The sequence below is a fragment of the Callithrix jacchus genome, chromosome 13, assembly GCF_049354715.1.
Source record: "Callithrix jacchus isolate 240 chromosome 13, calJac240_pri, whole genome shotgun sequence".
Classification (NCBI taxonomy): domain Eukaryota; kingdom Metazoa; phylum Chordata; class Mammalia; order Primates; family Cebidae; genus Callithrix; species Callithrix jacchus.
The window spans coordinates 40,763,113-40,784,351 of record NC_133514.1 but is presented as its reverse complement, the minus strand read 5'-3'; the positions used below and the strand labels follow the sequence as shown (position 1 = coordinate 40,784,351).

Here is a 21,239-nt window from a genome sequence, read left to right as displayed (position 1 = left end):
CAGACCTCTTGGGTGACCAGAACCATTATTATTGAGCAGTAATTTTTGAAAGGAATCTTTTTTCTGAGCAGTAGGTCACAACAGTGAGCTTAAAATATTCAGTAAAGCATGCTGTAAATAGATATGCTACCATCCAGGCTTTATTGTTCCCTTTATAGAGCACAGGCAGAGTAGATTTAGCATAACTGGTAAGGGCCCTAGGGTTTTGGGAATGGTAAATGAGCATTGGCTTGAACTTAAAGTCACCAGCTGCATTAGCCCCTAACCAGAGAGTCAGCATGTCCTTTCAAACTAGGCATTGACTTCTTCTTAACTGTGAAAGTCCTTGATAGAATCCTCTTCCAATAAAAGATGGTTTTGTCTGCATTGAATATGTTTCTAAATGCAGCCACTGGCCAAGCATGGTGGCTCATGCCTGTAACCCCAGCACTTTGGAAGGCTGACGTAGGTGGATCACCTAAGGGCAGGAGTTTAAGACCAGCCTGACCAATGTGGTGAAACTCCATCGCTACTAAAAATACAAAAATTAGTTAGGCATTTTGACGGGCATCTGTAATCCCAGCTACTTGGGAGGGTGAGGTAGGAGAATTACTTGAACCTGGGTGGTAGAGGTTACAGCGAGCCAAGATTCCACCAGTGCACTCCAGCCTGGGTAACAGAGCAAGACTCCATCTCTAAATAAATAAATAAAATAAGAGTAGCCACCGTCATCAATGATCTTAGCTAGATCTTCTGGATAATTAGCTGCAGCTTTTCCACCAGCACTTGCTGCTTCACCTTGCACTTTTATGTTGTGGAGATGGCTTCTTTCCTCATACCTCATGAACCAACCTCTGCTGGCTTAAAACTTTTCTTTCTGCAGCTTCTTCACCTCTCTCAGACTTTGTAGAACTGAAGAGAGTTAGGGCCTTTTTTTGAGTTAGGCTTTGGTTTTAAGGAATGCTGTGGCTGCTTTGATCTATCCAAAACACTCAAACTTTCTTTACATCAGCAATAAGGCTCTTTTGCTTTCTTATCACTCGTATATTCACTGGAGTAGCACTTTTAATTTTCTTCAAAAGCTTTTCCTTTGCACTCCCAGCTTGTCTGTTTTGAAAAAGAGGGCCAGCTTTAAGCCTATCTGGTTTTGACATGACTTTCTCACCAAGCTTAATCATTTCTAGCTTTAGATTGTTAAAGTGAGAGACATGCAACTCCTTTCACTTGAACACTTAGAAGCCAGTGTAGGATTATTAATCAGCCTAATTTCAATATCATTATGTTTCAGGAAATCAGGAGGCCTGATCAGGAGACAAATGGGGCAATGGCTGGTCAGTGGAGCAATCAGAACATATACATTTATCGATTAAGTTTCAGGACTTACAGGGGCACAGTTTGTGGCACCTTCAAAACAATTAAGATAGTAACATTGAAGATCACAGATGACTGTAACATGTAATAGTAAAGAAAACTTTTCAATATTGTTAGAATTATCAAAATATGACACATAGACACAAAATGAGCACACGCTGTTGGAAAAATGGGGTTGACAAACTCGTTTGATGCAAGGTTGCCACGAATCTTCAATTTGTAAAAATTGAAATATCTGCTGGCCAGGTAAGGTGGCTTACACCTGTAATCCCAGCACTTTGGGAGGCTGAGGCAGGTGGATCACAAGGTCAGGAGTTCGAGACCAGCCTGGTCAACATGGTGAAACCCTGTGTCTACTAAAAAAAAAAAAAAAAAAAAAAAAATTAGCCGAGTGTGGTGGCACCCACCTGTAATCCCTGCTACTCTGGAAGCAGAGGCAGGAGACTCACTTGAACCCAGGAAGTGGAGGTTGCAGTGAGCCAAGTTCACACCATGGCACTCCAGCCTGGGTGTCAAAGCAAGATTCTGTCTAAAAAAAAGAAAAAAAAAAGAAAGAAAAGAAAATAAAGAAATATCTGTAAAACACAAAGATATCCCTGTATATAAAGCAGTTTCAGAATTGTTCACCTGTACCCCATCAGAAACTGATTTACCAACTAGAATTTGTGATGATGTAAGTTTCATTTACCATTAGCCTTATAGATTCTAGTCACAACACTGTTTTGGAGTAATTTAAGTCCGTTCCTTTCTCTACTCCCCACTCTCTTCATTGAGGTTATAGCGTGCATTTGTAGTACTTTTTTTTTTTCACTTTTTAAAATTTTACTTTAAGTTCTGGGATACAGGTGTAGAATGTGCAGGCTTGTCACATATGTATACATGTGCCATGGTGGTTTGCTGTACCTGTCAACCTGTCATCTAGATTTAAAGCCCCACGTGCATTATTAGGTATTTGCCCTAATGCTCTCCCTCCCCTTGCTCCCCATCCCCAGACAGCCCCGGTGTGTGATATTCCCCTCTGTGTCCATGTGTTCTCATTATTCAACTTCCACTTATGAGTAAGAACATGGGGTGTCTGGGTTTCTGTTCCTGTGTTACTGTGCTGACAGTCTAGCTAGTTGTATTTGTCAGAGTCTGCATTCCATCCTGGGATTCTCCCACTTATGAGTAAGAACATGGGGTGTCTGGGTCTCTGTTCCTGTGTTACTGTGCTGACAGTCTAGCTAGTTGTATTTGTCAGAGTCTGCATTCCATCCTGGGATTCTCCCAATATTCTGGTTTATTTTTTAAAATTTGCATACATGAAAGATCATTCTTTATGACATACAATTCTATGGGTTTTTCAATGCATAGAGTCATATAGCCATCGCCTGAGTACCATACCTGGACCTGCTGAGTAGCAGTTCCATCATGCAAAACAGTCCCCTATATATTAGTTTCGCAGTCAACTGCCACTTCTTGCCTGTCTCTGGTAACCATTAATCTATTTTTAATCCTTCTAGTTTTGCCTTTTCCAGAAAGTCATATGAAAAGAATCATACAATATAGGACTGACATCTTTCATTTAGGTAAATGTATTTAAGGTTTATCCCTGTCATTGCACAAATTAATTGCTCAGTCATTTGTATCCCTGAATACTATTCCACTATCTATTCCACAATTTACAATTACTATAACTTGGTTTGTTCATTCCCTTGTTGAGGGATATTGTGTTTTCTTCAAGTTTTTTTTTGTGATTATGAATAAAGCTGTTATAAACATCCACATATGGGTTTTTTTTTCTGTGAACATAAATTTTCCATTTACGTAAATAAATACTTATGAATGCTATTGCTGAGTTGTATGGTAAATCTATGTTTCCTTTTATAAGAATCTGCCAAGCTAGTTTCCAAACTGGCGGTACCATTTTGCATTTCCATGAGCAATGAATGAAAGTCTCTATTGCTACACATCTTCTCCGGCATTTGATATGGCCAGATTAAAAACAAATTTGCCATACAAAATAGTTATGAAATTGTCTTTTAGGCTGCACATGGCAGCTTACACCTGTAATCCCAGCACTTTGGGAGGCCAAGGCAGGTGGATCACCTGTGGTCAGTAGTTCGAGACCAGCCTAGCCAACATGGTGAAACCCCGTCTCTACTAAAAATACAAAAATTAGCTGGCACGGTGGCACATGTCTGTAGTCCCAGCTACTTGGGCAGCTGAGGTGGGAGGATTGCTTGAATCCAGGAGGCAGAGGTTGCAGTGAGCCGAGATCAAACCACTGTGCTCCAACCTGGGAGATAATGTGAAACTCCCTCTCAAAAAAAACAAAAGAAGCTGTCTTTTAATATTTAGTATTGCAGGTAAACAGTCCTATGTATTTACTCTGTAAATAAACTATTTTTCATTTCTAAAAATTTGCAGATTTTAATGCTAGAATATTTGAAGTCTCATCTGAGTATTTATATGTGTCCCCTAACCCTCACCCCAACACCATCTTTCTGATATAAAAAAACTCAAGTATTTCTTAAGATCTAAAAATTTTGTGCTTGCATGTTGGAAGTTTTACTTTTCCTCCACCCATCTGTTGATGGGACTCCATTATATGGAATTTGGATCACCTATACTTCTCTTTTTTATATGCTTTATTTTTCTGATGGTTTGCATTCTTTGATTTTGGCTTTATGCTTTATGAAATTTCTCAAGGAAGTCCCTAAATCACTATATATATTTTTGGCAATCGGTGTTTTACTGAATTTGTTGAGTTTACATTGAGCAGTTTTGGATGTGTGTTTTAGTTATAACAGTTCCTCTTTCACTTTCATTAATTTCACTTAATACACTTCATAGAATATTTAAAGCACTAATATCATCTTAATTATTTATTGGAGGCCATTGGTTCTGAATGCCAATTGGACTACCTTCTTCTTTTTGAGTTGTCCATATTATCTATATTATTTGGTAATTTTAATGCATCTATTCAAATTCATGAACGAAGGTTAGTTTTATTAGGATCAGCGTTTAATATGAATGTTCTTATTGTATTTCCAGAACACTGCTGGATTTCTTCCTGCACAGCTTTCTCTGATCATGCCTTCCTGGGAAATGTGGGTGGATGGGTCTAAGTCAATTCATATATTTTGTTTCAGATACAGAGGGGTATGTTGAGGCATTCTAAGACAAGGTGGTTGGCTTAGGTGCACTGTAAGACCAAAGCTGTAAATTCACTTATTGTGTCATCTGTAGCAAGTACGGGATCCAGAGAACGCATGCTTTTGTCTATAGCTCCATCTGTGCTTCTGGAAACTATTATATTTGCTTCTCACAGACAATTCCTAACTGTTTCAATCTCAGCTTTTGATAGTAAAGTCTAGAAATTGGTCTTAATTTGTTAGGTGTTTTTTTTTTTGTTTTGTTTTGTTTTTTGAGACAGTTTTACTCTTTCGTCCAAGCTGGAGTCCAGTGGCGCGATCTTGGCTCACTGCAACCTCTGCCTTTCACTTTCAAGGGATTCTCCTGCTCAGCCTTCTGAGTAGCTAGGATTACAGATGCCCACCATAGGCAATTAAAAGTAGGGATAGAGACCAAGACTGTTGTGTCAGTTTCCTAGGTGGCCATAACTAATGATCACAAACTGCATGACTTAAAACAGCAGAAATTTGTTCCGCCACAGTTATGGAAGATAGACATCCCAAATTAATGTATCAGCAGAGTTGATTTCTTCTGGAGCCTCGGAGGGAGAATCTGTTCCATATCTCTTTCCTAACTCCTGGTGGCTACCAGCAATCCTTCGCATATCTTGGCTTGTCAATGCATCACGCCAATTCTACCTTCATCTTCATGTAGTGTTTTCCCTTGTGTCTATGTCCTTGTGTTTAAATTTTCCTCTTCTAAAAAGGACACTCATCATATAGAATTTAATCCAGTATGGCCTCAGCTTTACTCAAATGCATCTGTACACACAGCATTTCCAAATGAGACCACTTTCACAGATTCTGCATGAACATGACTTCTAGGAAGACACTATGAAACCCAGGAAAAATTTACATATATATATTACATATATATATATATATATATATATATTACATATATATATATATATATATATGTTTATTTGTTTTGTTTTGTTTTTTGAGACAGAGTAGCACTCTGTTGCCTAGGCTGGAGTTCAGTGGCATGATCTTGGCTCACTGCAACCTTCGCCTCCCAGGTTCAAGCGATTCTCCTGCTTCAGCCTCCTGAGTAGCTGAGACAATAGGCATGTGTCACCACATCCAGCTATGTTTTTTTATTTTTAGTAGAGACATGGTTTCACCATGTTGCTCAGGCTGGTCTCGAACTCCTGAGCTCAGGCAATCCACCAGCCTTGGCCTCCCAAAGTGCTAGGATTACCGACATGAGCCACCACCCAGCCTAAACCCAGTACAAATGTTAAGAGATTGATTTCACATTCAATTTTGGCCAAAAGCCAAGAAGCAATAGGGTCTGATTTCAATGGTCTGCTAGGAGAAGCCCCAATTTAACAAGTCCTTCTCTTCCTTTATGGCAGTTTAATCAAGTAGCGCCTGGTGAATGTATGTGGCAGAGGACCTCAGAGTTCACAAACTGGTTTCTAAGCTGCCCTCCTGCCAACGGGTCCAGACTCCCCTTGCTTCTCTACTCTGCTATTCTGAGATGGGAAAGGGGGACTCACGGGAGTCTCCCTTTGCTTTAGTTAAATGCCAGACGTGGGTCCTGTAAAGTTATTTGTGGATCTTAGACATGATTTGCTTAATACGATAGAAAAAATCCTTTAAGATTTTATTCCATCATTGGAACTTTTCTCTGTTTTTCTTTGCTTACAGATAGTTTCTTTCTTTTCTTATTTTTGTATTTCTTCGGTCATGTCAGCAAAACATTAGTGACATGGTTTGATTTGAATTTTAGGAAGATACGTTTGTAGGAAATTACTCTGTTTAGTTGCTGTCTTCATAGATATTGAAGGCAGGCCCTTATTCATCTTTTATAGGGTTCTAGTGCTTTGCACAGAGCAGGCATTCAATGAGTATTTTTAAAAGAATTCATAATTATAGACATTAAATATTATCCATCAGCAAAGGGGAATTTTGGAGAGTGGAAAACTTTTCATGGACTTCTGCAATTATGTGGCACTCCAAATTGATAAGATTAAGACAGATGGAGATGAGACTACAGGGAAGAAATGAATGTATACTGAATGCTACCGTATGGCAAGAACTACAAAAGGGCCACTTTGAAAGTGGTTTCGTTCCCATAACAATACCGTGAGACCAGAATTTCTCTCATTTCATAAGTAAGGAAATGGGATTACAAAGCTGAGTAACTTTTTCAAGATTACATACCTATTAGGTTGGTACAAAAGTATTTGTGTTGTCATTAAAAGTAACGGCAAAAACTGCAATTACCTTTGTACCAGTCTAATAAATACTTTTGTGAAATTTCCTGGCTTATTGGATGTTTTTGTAGAACCCGTGGCTAATTTTATAATTTAGAAATTCCCACCATTTTATAATTCAGAAATTCTCTCCATTCAATTATTCTATAAGACCCAGGACAAAATTAAGGTAGACTCACTGAGCAACAACAGAGTGCTGACCACTTGACATGGAATAAGGAACCTGAGAATTCCCAAGCTGGCCTTAGGCCACACCTTCTCCATTAGTTTGTTTATTAATTCCCATCCAGATTCTTTTTTAAACAAACACTTGATGAGTGATTAATATGTGTCAGGCATTGTTTTGTGCTGGCTCCGGCAACCTTAGGAAAACACATGCATCATATGTTTGAAGGGGTCATTCTGTTTTTCAGGAAGGATGAGGTAGCTTTGCTGATAAGCTCAATGGTAATATCAATTTCCCAGGTCAAATGATGGACTTCCACAAGGCTAAGAAAGAAAAGTGGTATGATGACGAAAACAGAATGGTGATGAGTGGGTGAAGAAAAGAATACCTTGTCCACGTGAACTCGAAGCTGGTGAGCATCAATCAATTGAGTAAGTTTGTTGGCAATTTCCATCCAAGGTCTATAATGATCTGGAAGTTCTTTCTGCATTTAAAATAGAAATATATAAATATTTTAGACCTCTCTGGAAAGGGATTTTTAGGGGTAGCTATTTTCAGATTTCAGTCTTCAGGAGAATTCAAGTCAACGCAGTTCAACTAACATTGAGGATGCACCATATGTTAGGTAGGCCCTGTGCTAAGCACCTCAGATACACAGATGACTAAGGAGCGTATGCTTCAGTAAGGGGAAAAAAACACATTAGTTAGATATATGCCAATGCAGTAAAATATGTTTAATTACTGATATGTTGTAAGCCAAAGAACTTGCAGAGAAGAGGAAGTAGTTAATTCAGTCAGCTGTTGTGAGGAGTTAAAGGGAAATATACATAAAAATATGACAGTTGAGCCAATTTTTTGGAGTGAAAATGACTTTTTTTGGGTAGAGATGTGAAGAAGGGAAGGTAGTAAAAGTAAAGGGGATAGCAGATAAACAGATGTGGATACTTCCCTGGGAAACAGTGTTACTCAACATTGCTAAAATATAAAACTCAAGAGAAAGTAACACAGGCAAGAGGCAGACAAATGCCTAGGCAAATAGGGAAGGGTCGCTGATGAAACCCCACCTTCAAGCATAGAACAGTCTGAAGGCTGAAAGATCAACTGCTGGTCCCAGATGAAACCTGTGACCCAGAGGGAGAAAGTCCCCTGTTTGCCCACCCTTTCCCAATTGATTCTTTCTGAATAATGTCTTTTAACCAATTGAATGTTGCCTTTTCCGATACTACCTATGACTTGCCTGGGCATGCCCATGTGTGTACTACGAAAACCTGCGGAACCATCAGGAATTTGTGCCTTATGCTGGGGAGAAGCCTCGCCTTTTCAGCTCATGTGTGAAAGTCCTGGTACTCCATTGTGAGGTGGGAGCCTGCTAGCAGAACCCCTCTCTTTGCTGAGAGCTCCCCTTTTGCTTAATAAATTCTGTCATCCTCACCCTTCACTGTGTCTACCTGCCTAATTTTTCCTGGTCATGAGACAAGATCCGGGATTTTGCTGAGCTAAGGAGCAGAAAATCTTGAAGCAAAAGGATGATGAAAGATGAGCCTAAAAAGTTACATGAAATGTGCTGTGTGTAGAATATATGAATTTTCCCTTTATTTAAGTTGATGACATAGTTTGATTTGAATTTTAGGAAGATAAATTTGTAGGACTTTAAGATATAAATCAGATAAGGAAGCCTTTAAAATACTGTTCCAGGACTAAACTTAGGCAATGACAGTGAATTTGGAAAAGAGAAGCCATGTATTCAAGATATATTTGGAAAATGCAATTGAAATTATGTGATGAATGAATTTGGGGCTGGGGACTTAAGAAATTTCAGTGACCCCCCCCAACTCTAACTTACCCAAGAGACAGAAAACTACATTAATTTTTGTGAATTTTCATTTGAACCCAGCCTCTCTTATTTATTTACAATCTATGGTTGCTTTTACATTACAGCAGTAGAGTTTGTACTTGTAACAGAAACCATACCGTAGGCAAGCTTAAAGCACTAAGTATTTGGCCCTTCAGAAAAAGTTCACCGATCTCTGATTTATCCCCATGATCTGGGGCTCCTTGCTCAGTGTATAACCTGCACAACTGAATTTGTGGGTTAAGAAGAAGATGAAGTGAGGATGATTTCCAAGATTATGAATCAGGTGCGCAAATGAATGGGTGGAAACGTGAATTGAGACAGAAATGCAGGTTAAAGTCAAAGAGTGGGGATAAAGATAATGAATTCATTTTTAAATATGTCGAGTTAAATTACCCATGGAATCAAAAGATATGACTGCACTGAGAAGTTGGATACACATTTTAAAGTTCAGGAGAAACATCATATTAGAAATATACAATTCAGGCTGGGCATGGTGGCTCATGCCTGTAATCCCAGCACTTTGGAAGGCCAAGGAGGGTGGATCATGAGGAGTTTGTGACCAGCCTGACCAACATGGTGAAATCCCATCTCTACTAAAAATACAAAATTAACCAGACCTAGTAGTGCATGCTTGTAATCCCAGCTACTAGGGAGGCCGAGGTAGACGAATCACTTGAACCCAGGAGACAGAGGTTGCAGTGAGCTGAGATAGTGCCACTGCATTTCAGCCTGGGTAACAGAGCAAGACTCTGTCTCAAAAAAAAAAAAGAAATACACAGTTTGAAAGTGTTAACTACTGTGAAAACCCTGCGTTCTGGTTAAAACCACGAGAATGTATAAAGCCATTTGAGAGAATATGAAAAGTGAAAGGAGAAGACGCCTAGATTAGCACAATGGGGAATATTCACACGGCAGGTGGAGGAACTGATTCCAGCAATACAGATCAAAAACACAGTGACAGACCTTTAATGAGCCTGAATAGAATGACCCTATAGAATTCAAGGAATGCCAGATATACAGGAAGGGGAGGAAGGCAGCAAATCACACTGCCACGTATGTACCTATGCAATTATCTCGCATGTTCTTCACGTATACCCCCAAACCTAAAATGCAAAAAAAAGAATTCAAGACAGTAGAGCATTTCACAGAAGTGGAGCGTCATCCGGTCAAATGCATCATTACGGAGTTAAAGTAAGATTGCCCTCTCAAAAAAGAAAAAAAAGAACAATATGAGGAAGTCGCAAATAGTATCAGTTTATCTATGTACATTTAATAGGAATTTATGTCAGGGTCATAAAAGCAGCATTCAAATGTTAGTGTATTGAGGAAGTAGAAAAATAGAGAAAATGTATATTATTTTTGAAGAAAAGCCATTAGGCAGTAAGGAATTTGCATTTGAGAGAGATCTTTTAAGTACAAGAAATCTGAGGCCAGGCATGGTGGCTCACACCTGTAATCCCAGCACTTTGGGAGTCCGAGCTGGGTGGATCATGAGGTCAGGAGTTCAAGACCAGCCTGGCCCAGAAGGTGAAACCACCATCTCTACTAAAAATACAAAAATTAACTGGGCATTGTGGCAGTCCCTTGTAATCCCAGCTACTGGGAAGGCAGAGGCAGGGAATTGCTTGAACCTGGGAGGCAGAGGTTGCAGTGAGCTGGGATCACACCACTGCACTAAAGCCTGGGTGACAGGGTGACACTCTGTCTCAAAAAAAAAAAAAAGAGAGAGAAACCTAAACAGTTTATACTTGGCTATTGCAAGAGGAAGAGACTGAAGACAAAGGAGAGAAGAGAGCAATTGAATGCAGAAGGAGCAAAGGGCAAAGGACGGGAAGAAGGGAAGGAGGAGGGAGAGAGCTAGAATGGAATGTCTGTCCTTGCAGTAGTAGAAGGAGAAGATCTGGAGTTTAAAGGAGTTCACTTTTTATGGACTCAATTTATCAGCAGATGGGAGTGAAGATCAAGTTGTGTGAGTTGAGATAGGGGTGGGTGTGAAACTAATTACAGAGGGGAAAAGATCAGGGAGCTCAACCTGAACGTACAAATGACATGGAAAGCCCATGAGAACCCAGGGAAGTCTGAAAACTGTAAATATGGAGAAGTATAGACCTACACATTACTCACGATTCACCTGGAAGTCTTCTGTCCCTGAGGATCAGAGACAAACCTAGGTTTAAGCTCCTAATTAATTCATAACTGGGTATGTCCAACAGCCTATTCACAATCTCTGACTTATTTATTGATTTTATTTTTTTGAGACAGAGTCTCACTCTAGGCTGGAGTGCAGAGGACTGATTTTGGCTCATTACAACTTCTGCCTCCTAGGTTCAAACAATTCTCCTGCTTCAGCCTCCCAGGTAGCTGGGATTATAGGCATGTGCCCCGAGCCCAGCTAATTTTTGTATTTTTAGTAGAGATGGATTTTTGCCGTGTTGGCTAGGCTTGTCTTGAACTTCTGATCTCAGGTGATCCACCTGCCTCAGCCTCCCAAAGTGCTAGGATTATAGGTGTGAACTACTATGTCTAGCCTGATTTCTTCAGGCAACTGCTTCAACCTGGGAGGCAGAGGATGCAGTGAACTGAGATCATGACACTGCACTGCAGCTTGGGCAACAGAGCAAGACTTTGTATCCCCAAAAAATTAGCTGGGCATGGTAGCAGGCACCTGTAATCCCAGCTTGGCAGGCTGAGGCAGGAGAATCACCTGAACCTGGGAGGTAGAGGTTGTAGTCAGCTGAGATCAAGCCACTGCACTCCAGCCTGGGCAAGAGAGGAAGCCTCTGTCTCAAAAAATAAAATAAAACAAAATATCTGCTTTCTTTTCTTCAACTAGCTGTGAAAAAACAAAAAAATAAAATAAACCAGGTAAATATCAACAGGAAACTTGGGTGACAATATTAACATCAGAAAAATTAGAATTTAAACTCAAAAAGATTAGAATTTGAAGTGGATGGTTTTAAATGAAATAAAAAGTTAAAGTTTTAATGGAAAGAAGCTGGTCTGACATCACATCACAGTAAAGTGAAGGAGAAAGAGCTATTACATGCCCTGGTGAGCATCACAGGAACCCTGTAGGAAGAGTTTTAAAGAGCAGACTGTCAAGTTTTTATTTTCATTTTACATTTTTTAGAGAAAGGATTCACTGGGTCACCAACACTGGAGTGTAGTGGTACAAATATGGCTTATTGCGACCTCAAACTCCTGGGCTCAAGCAGTCCTCCCACCTCAGCCTCCCAAGTAGCTGGGAACACAGGCATGCAGCATCATGCACAGCTAATTCTTTTTTATTTTTGTAGTGACAGGGTCTCCATATGTTGCCCAGACCGGTCTCAAACTCCTGGCCTCATGTAATCCTCCTGTCTCAGCCTCCCAAACTGCTGGGATTATAGGTGTGAACAACCACACCTAGCCTGATTTTCATTTTTAAGCATCACTTGACTGCTATGCACAGAAAGTGTTACAGCTGGAAAAGAATGGAAATGAAACAAGGAAAGGAGACAATAGTCCAAGGGATACATGACGGTGGATTGAACTGGGGTGAAAATGGAGAAAACTGGTCACCTTGGAAATATATTTCAAAGATGGTGCTGAATTCATTTATTGTCAAATGGGTCATTTGCAAATGATGAAGACTATTGTGAGAATTATCGATGGATCTTTTTTTTTTCAGACAGAGTCACTCTGTTGCCCAGGCTAGAGTGCACTGCTGTGATTTTATCTCACTGCAACCTCTGCCACCCAGGTTCAAGCAATTCTTCCGTCTTAGCCTCCTGAGTACCTGGGACTACAGGAATCATACCTGGCTAATTTTTGTCTTTTTAGTAGAGACAGAGTGTCACCATTTGGCCAGGCTGGTCTCGAACTTCTGACCTCAAGTGATCTGTCCACCCCAGCCTCCCAAAGTGTTGGGATTAGAGGTGTGAGCTACTGCACCTGGCCAAGACTACTTTGAAGCTTAGATTTAAAAAGTATAGTCAGAGTTAACACAGGGCCTACTACAAAGTGAATATTTTCTATATAGTTATTATTATTACTATATTTTATAAACAAACTTCAACAAGAAATAAGAAAAACTCAATTCGGTTTTTTTTTTTTTCTTTGAGAGTCTCTCTCTGTGTTGCCCAGGCTGGAGTGCAGTTGCTTAATCTCAGCTCACTGCAACCTCTGCCTCCCAGGTTCAAGCGATTCTCCTGCCTCAGCCTCCCGAGTAGCTGGGATCACAGGCATGCATCACCACACCCGGCTAATTTTTAAAATATTTTTATTAATCAATGAGAGTTTGTAACATTGCTCAGGTTAGCCTTGAACTCATGGCCTCGCCTCCTCAAGCGCCAGGACAACTGGCCGGAGCCACCGTGGCCCCCTAAAATATTTTTAGTAGTTAAGGGTTTTCACCATATTGGTCAGGCTGGTCTCAAACTCCTGACCCTGTGATCCACCCTCCTCAGCCTCTCAAAATGCTGGGATTACAGGCATGAGCCACTGAGCCAGGTGGAAAAATTCAACTCTTAATGAAATGTAAGAGGCCGCTATGAATAAATTTTGCTAATACATTTGAAAATTTCAATTGAGTTTTCTTTTGGGAAATTGCAGAAAATCAAATTTTTATTTAGAAACAGAAAACCTAACTAGAACAATAAGCATAGAGGGATTAGAATATGCAATTCCAAACATACAGCCTAAAATGTCTCTAGTCTGAAGAGTTATGCTATATCAACGGACAGATGATCTGTTTCAGAAAACAGAAAAGCATGAGAAGGCATCTAAATGGTCAAGCTGGTGGCTCATGTCAGTAATCCCAGCATTTTGGGAGGCCCAGGCCGGCAGATCACTTGAGGTCAGGAGTTCAAGGCAACAGGGGGATACCCCATCTGGCCGGTGCCTGTAATCCCAGCTGCTCGGGAGGCTGAGGCAGGAGAATCGCTTGAACCTGGGAGGCAGAGGTTGCAGTGAGCTGAGATCACACCATTACGCTGCAGCTTGGGCAACAAGAGCGAAACTCCATCTAAAAAAAATAAAAGAATCACTGAGGACTTAAATGCTAGGAGATGAGGACTAGAATGTAATGTCTAGGAGTGGAGAGTTTTCACACTGTTCTTTTTATCACCTCTGTATCCTAAGCAACTTCCTAAACGCCCTTAGGCATAGAAACCAGTGAATAAATTTTCGCTAAATGGAAACAATAAAATGCCCAGAAAAATTCTGAAAGAATAGAAAAGTCAGAAACGGTTGTTGAGTTGAAACTAAAGAAATAGAACAAATGATATTAGGTTGGGATGGCAATCAATCTCAAAATTAGCTAGCAATTACAATTATTTTTGAAATTTGCGAAAGGGTTTTGCTCTTGTCCAGGCTAGAGTGCAGTGGTGGAATCATAACTGCAGCCTTGACCTCCTGGGCTCAGGAGATCCTCCCACTTCAGCCTCCTATGGAGTTGAGACCATTAGTTGCCACACCTAATTTATTTTTTGTAGCGAAGCAGTCTCACTTTGTTTCCCAGGCTGCTCTTGAACTCCTGGGCTCTAGTGATCCTTCCGCCTTGGCCTCCCAAAGTGCTGGGATTACAGGTGCAAACTACCACTCCCAGCCTCTTAAATACTCTCAAACACCAAAGGTATTTTGATTCTGTGTTGGGGCTATGAATTATCAGCTTCATATCTTTCTAAATTTTCCAATTTTTAATTAACATATCTTTATTAATTTAATGAAAATCCTCACATTTAAAATATTTTTCCATGAAAATATTATGACTAATGATGAGCCACCATGCATTTGTAGTGTCCCAATTTCTAGAGTAATAATAAAAATAGGCCAGGCGTGGTGGCTCACGCCTGTAATTCCAGCACTTTGGGTGGCTGAGGTGGGTGCATCACTTGAGGTCAGGAGTTCAAGACCAGCCTGGCCAACATTGTGAACCATGTCTACTAAAAATACAAAAATTATCTGGGTGTGGTGGCGGGTGCCTGTAATCCCAGCCACTCAGGAGGCTGAAGCAGGAGAATCGCTTGAATCCGGGAGGTGGAGGTTGGAGTGAGCAGAGATGGCGCCACCGCACTCCAGCCTGGACAACAGAAAGAGGCTCTGTCTCAAAAATAATAATAATAATAAAACAATCAGTAAAAATAAATATAAAGTAGAAATGTGAAAACTAGACTTTCAATTTATGGGGCTCATTAACTGGAGATGATAAACAAGTGAAAGATTTCTATCAGTAATGGAGCCAGGATATATTGCTAAAAGTTGATTGATCTTTATAATAATCATATTTCAAGTACTGATGTCACTTATGCTAGAGATTCTGAATGAACTAGTCTAAGTAGAGCTCCAGTATCCATATTTTTAAAAACTCCCCCAGTACTTTTGCTATGTAGCCAGGAACAACAACTCGAAACTGCCTTGCATGTAACATTCTTTGAGGAAACTCTTCAAACACCAGATGCATCATGTCATTTACGGGCTGTGTTAAATCTAAACTCCAGGCCAGGCATGGTGGCTCACACCTATAATCCCAACATGTCGGAAGGCCAAGGTGGGAGGATCAAGAGGTCAGGAGTTCAAGACCAGCCTGGCCAACATGGTGAAACCCATCTCTACTAAAAATACAAAAATTAACTGGGCATGGTGGCACGGCCCTGTAATCCCAGCTACTCAGGAGGATGATGCAGGAGAATCGCTTGAACCTGGGAGGGGAAGTTGCAGTGAGCAGAGATTGTGCCACTGTACTCCAGCCTGGGCGACAAAATGAGACTCGGGAAAAAAAAGTATATGAACTTCAGAGCCTCACAACCAAGATCTCTCAGTTCTCCTCATTCTTGTCTCCTATTCTAACCTTCTTGATGCCAAGCTAATTTCCTTGTATTCTCCATGTCTAAAGAGAAATGACCCCTTCCTCCAGAAACACACATCCATTCCCCCTCTACACACGTAGGGCACACGAAACACTTATGGGTATGAGTGGGTGAGGTACACATTTCCCACAATAAATACTGAAGCTCGGAAAGGTCTGAACGTTGTTAGAAACAATGGGATAGAAGATTTGAAACCAAGTCAGACTCCTTCTCCAAAACCAGAATTGTTTTTAGTCACTGTCTTGACCATGTTTTCTTCAGACACATTCGAGCAACTATCTGCAGTAAGAAACCTATTCAAATGGCATCTGAAAGAGATACCGAAGGAACTTCTCTGGGGTCACTGGACATGAAGGAACAGCCTCCCAATGCTGACGCTTGCCTTTCAACTAAAGGAAAGTAAGGTCTGGTGCCCCTTGAGCAGGGCAGCTCATTGTGATTCTCCATCGGCCCTTGCAACACTTCTGCCTGGTCATTTTAGTGGCTGAGTCTCTCCTTATCTATGAAGCAACCTGGGACAGATTTTGATGAAAATGTCCTTCCCCTACATCTTCCCAGAAAGGGAGATGTTGAAAATGGTCACCGCCGTAAAAGAAAATGAAAACTGAAACAAGGAAGTACACTCTGAGAACTCTGGGGGAAATGATCATAACAGAGTAAAACCAGTTTCCTGAGGGACTGTTTTGCATTCAAGCTCAGGAATGGAAATGCCACCAACGAAACCACAGCTTATCAGGCAGGGAGTGTCACAAGAACTTGATGCTGTTACAGTCTCTCATCTGTTTCCATAGTTATAAAAGAGGAAAGAGCAAAGAGAGGAATTCTACAACTGTGGGTCTACTTCATGTTTAGCTAATTTGTAATATTACTTTTCCTCAGCTCAGTGTATATATTTAATCCCAATAAGAGCAATTTGGTCTTTTCTTCCTTTGGGACTAGGCAGGATATTCCTGAATTGGGTTAGACAGGAACCAGGAAGGATATTCCTGAATTGAGTTAGTGCTTGTTAATAACTGAGGGGAGTTTTTAACAAGCACTGGCTCAAGGTCAGAGACTGGCTTCTGGTCCTTACACTAGATTTATGAAAGCGCTTTCACATTCATTGTCCATAGCAATCCAGTGGAGGTGGCACCAGATCTCCATCCAGTAAATGTGAAAATTGAGGGTCAGGGGATGTTTGTGATTCAAAGTCACAGGAGCTACTAAGTGAAACTTAGGGTGACCGACTCATCAGAATTGTCCCAGCACTTTCCTGATTTAGCACTGAGAGTCCTGCATGTCAGGAGAACAAATTGGGACACTGAGTCATCCTAGCGGCAGTGTCAGAGGCAACAGTCTGGTCCTCAGGACCACAACTCGACTGTGCATAGTAACATAGGAGTTACTAAGAAATTGTTTTTGGAACTGTGCGGTGGCTCACAACTGTAATCCCAGCACTTTGGGAGGTAGAAGTGGGCAGATCACGGGATCAGGAGATCGAGACCATTCTGACTAACACAGTGAAACCCATCGCTAGTAAAAATACAAAAAAAATTAGCCAGGCGTGGTTAAGAAAGAAAGAATGAAAGAAATTATTTTTAGGCAGCTAGAAAGGGTAAAGGAGGTCTCAGTGGAATTTTCCTTTAATGAAAAGCAGCAGGAAACCATTTCTTCTCTAAAAGCAGCCTGATATGCAAACTAGGAGCTGTCATATGTAAATGCCAGCAGCTGTACCTGGAGCCAGGTACATTGAATATAGCCTTTCTTTCTTTCTCCCTTTTTTTCCCCTTTTTTGAGACAAAGTCTCACTCCATCCCCCAGTCAGGAGTGCAGTGGCGAGATCTTGGCTCATTGCAACCTCCACCTCCTTGGTTTAAGCGATTCTCATGCCTCAGCCTCCCAAGTAGCTGGGATTACAGGTGCACACCACCATGCCTGGATAATTTTTGTATTTTTAGTCGAGACGGGGTTTCACCATGTTGGTCAGGCTGGTCTCGAACTCCTGACCTCGTGATCTGCCCACCTTGGCCTCCCACAGTGCTGGGATTACAAGTGTGATTACTGCACCCGGACCTCGGTCTTGTTTCCTTGTCACCAGGTGTGTAGATGTTCTGGCCCCCTTCAGGTAAAACCACGTGTACCGGCATCACGGCCGCTGCCAGGTGGAGGCTACATTTTCATAATAAAAGACTAGGGTGGGAGGGCCAACCTTCAAGGGCTATGTAAATGACACAGCTGGTCAAACCAGTCCCTGGGCCCTGTGTAAATCAATCACCGCCTCTTCAAGCCTCTTACAAAATCCATTGTCTTCTACCTCAAACTCTCTCTTGGGCTACCAGTTCTCTCAGCGTAAGGAAACATTTTCCTTCTCCGTTCTTGGTTTATTAAACTTTCAGCTCCTAAACCCACTCCTCGTGTGTGTCTGTGTCGTGAATTCTTTCTCGTGGGAGACAGAGAATGAGGATATATACCCCAGACAATGGAGCCTTTTTTTTGAGGCAGAGTCTCTCTGTCACCCAGGCTGGAGTACAGTGGCACGACGTCTGCTTACTGCAACCTCTGACTCCTTGGTTCAAGAATTCTCCTGCCTCGGCCTCCCGAATAGCTGCTACTACAGGCAGGTGCCACCACGCCTGGCCAATTTTTGTATTTTTAGTAGAGACAGGGGTTTCACCATGTAGGCCAACCTGGTCTTGAACTCCTGACCCTCAAGTGATCCACCCGCCTCTGCCTCCCAAAGTGCTGGGATTACAGGCATGAGCCACAGCGTCCAGCCTGGATCCCAAGATTTTTAACTGAGTGACCTTGGCCTGCACTTAGGATATAATAATAATGCTAATAATAAAAAGTGAAGAGCTACAAGCAGGACTGGTTCTTCTTTTGGCACTCATGACTTTGAGCAAGTCATTTCCTTTGGATTTTAGCTAGCTCAGGTGTACAAAGAGAGGCTGACACTGATGGTCTGTAAATGCTGTCATAGTTTTAATGTTCTAGGCTTGGACCACACCAGATGAGAAAAACAGTGTCGATACGGGCTAAATGATGAAACAAATGCATTACAGGTTGAGCCCTAAGGAGAATTAAGAAAGAGGTATTGCTTGTTATCAAGGTTTCCTTTCTCTTTCCAGAAATTTCTGCTTGGACTTAATCCTTCTTACCAGCCCTGAAAGCACCCAAGTTTCCTCATGTTCTCTTTTTTTCTCCCAGTGGCCAGTCAAGATAAACTAATTTACCTCAAAATGTCAGCGGTAGTGATCCAGAGCAGTTTATAAGTAAGCCCTCCTGGAGGGGTCTGCCTTACAAACATGCAGTCGTGCAAAGGAGAACATCTAACAGCAGTTCCAGGTATTCTGTTGAAGGAGCTTGAGTCTTGCTGTGACCTTAGCTCATGTACCTTGGAAGTGCCATGTTCCAGTTGCTGAGGTTCTATTTGTTCTTGTAAATTCTCTCGACTTAGTTCGTTCTTTTTCTTGATAACTACAGATTCGCTGATAATTTCTTCAGCCTAACTGACAATCTACTCAAAAGAAACGGAAACAAAAAATATTCCATATGACCTGTTCTCTGTGGTATCTGTTACTTAACTTTTGATGGTAATGATAATCTATATTCTCTGCAGCATGTTTTCTCAGGTTATATGGCATGTCTCTTAATATTCACATACATTTTTAAAAAATAAATCAACGAGCATCTCAAGAAACATATTCGAACCTGCTCCAAGGCTCTGTCCTTACCAGAGAATCTGGAAGAAGAAAGCCATACTCTTCAGATATGTGATATCTTTCCAAAGACAATGGCAGTACCGTCTTCACATTTGGTCTTTGGGGCTCCATTATTTTGTTTGAAGGATCTGCACGGAAGGTGTCACTGAAGAATCAACTGCTCCTGATACATTAAACACCCAGCTTGCATCTTTCAGTTGCAGTTAGTTGAGCAGTGTCTCAGCCACAGGGGAGAACTTTGCCCTGAGGTTGAATTCCAGATTGTCATGGACTTTCCTGAGACAGGGCTGAGTAAATGATTTTTAACATGCCGATTAAACAAACAGACAAACCAAACAAACTCAAAAAAACTTCCTCCTTTTCTCTCACACACCAATATGAGAAAAGTGGTTTTAACCCCAGAGACATTTGTTCCACTTTGGAAAAGGAGAAATGTGCTAGACCTGTGGTCGTGGCTTATCAAACCTGTACCCTAACAGGAACCTGCTCCATCACGAACTATCACAAATGGGTCAGAGTTGCTCGAAATGGAGTAGTCTATCAAAATTAGAAGTTACATGCAGACAATTATTTCAGTGACCTGTGGTGAGCAGGGAGGGGAGGAAGGGCCTGTTAGAAGCTCAGAGAGTGTTGTACATAGTTTGAGCAACATAGTCTAAGATTATGGTTGATTTAAGAAATAACACAGTAACTTTTTGAAATACTTGATCACATTAAAGAAAAATATGTTTTCTAAGTTTAGCAAATGAGATAATAAATACTAACAAACTTGAAAATAGCATGAACGAATTATTTAATTCAACACTCTAATTTTTTTGAGACGTCCTTTCACTCTTGTTGCTCAGGCTGGAATGCAGTGGCATGATCTTGGCTCACTGCAACCTCTGTTTCCCAGGTTCAAGTGATTCTCCTGCCTCAGCCTCCCAAATAGTTGAAATTAGAGGCACCTGCCACCACACCCAGCTAATTTTTTTTGTATTTTAGTAAAGGTGGGGTTTCACCATGTTGGCCAGGCTGGTCTTGAACTCCTGACCTCAGGTTATCCACCCTTGGCCTCCCAAAGTGCTGGGATTACAGGTGTGAGCCACCATGCCCGACCTCAATCCTCTACTTCTACCAAACAACTTTTAAGACCCTACCACTAAGATAAGTGATTTCACTTATGAAGTGGGTACTACTGTAACTGCTTAAAATGAATTCGCCTTGCCCACTGCCTAGACTGAGCCAATTTATCAAGACAGGGGATTTACAATAGAGAAAGAGCAATTCATGCAGAGCAGGTTGTGCTGGAGACAGGAGTTTTATTATGACTCAAATCAGTGTCCGTAAACATTCATTCAGGGAGCAGATTTATTTTATTTTTATTTTTTTTATATTTGGAGATGGAGCTCCATGGCCTAGGCTGGAGTGCCTTGGCACAATCTCGGCTCACTGCAACCTCCACCTCCTGGGTTCAAGCGATTCTCTTGCCTCAGCCTCTTGAGTAGCTGGGATTACAGGCATGAGCCACCACACCTGGCTTTTTTTTTTTTTTTTTTTTTTTTTAAGTAGAGACGGGGTTTCACCATATTGGCCAAGTGGTATTGAACTCTTGACCTTATAATCCACCTACCTTGGTCTCTCCATGTGCTAGAATTACAGGCCTGATCCACTGTGCCCTGCCAGGAGCAGAGTTTTTAAGGATAACTTGCTGGCTTTCGGGAGGCCAGTGAGCCAGGAGTTGATGGGTCAGAGTTGAAATCAGAGGGAGTCAAAGCTGTCTTCTTATGCTGAGTCAGTTCTTGGGTGAGGGCCACAAGATCAGAGGAGCCACTTTATCAGTCTGGGTGGTGCCAACTGATCCATCAAGTGCAGGGTCTGCAAAATAGCTCAAGGACTGATCTTAGGAGCAGTTTCGGAAGGGTCAGAATCTTGCAGC

At 41.3% G+C, this 21,239-nt stretch overlaps 1 protein-coding gene across 2 annotated transcripts in view; it reads right to left on the bottom strand.

Annotated features, from left to right (window-relative positions):
* The window catches only part of IDO2 (indoleamine 2,3-dioxygenase 2), a 71,384-nt gene extending 51,842 nt beyond the window's left edge, over positions 1-19,542 (bottom strand). For both annotated transcript variants that reach the window (XM_002756985.7, XM_008979368.5), the window contains exons 1-2: positions 19,334-19,542; positions 7,306-7,401 (exon numbers count right to left, since the gene is read on the bottom strand). In XM_002756985.7, coding sequence (XP_002757031.3) covers positions 7,306-7,401; positions 19,334-19,432 — 195 coding nt within the window. In that variant the 5' untranslated portion in view covers positions 19,433-19,542. The remainder of the gene's footprint in view (positions 1-7,305; positions 7,402-19,333) is intronic.
* Between the last annotated feature and the right edge of the window lie 1,697 nt (positions 19,543-21,239).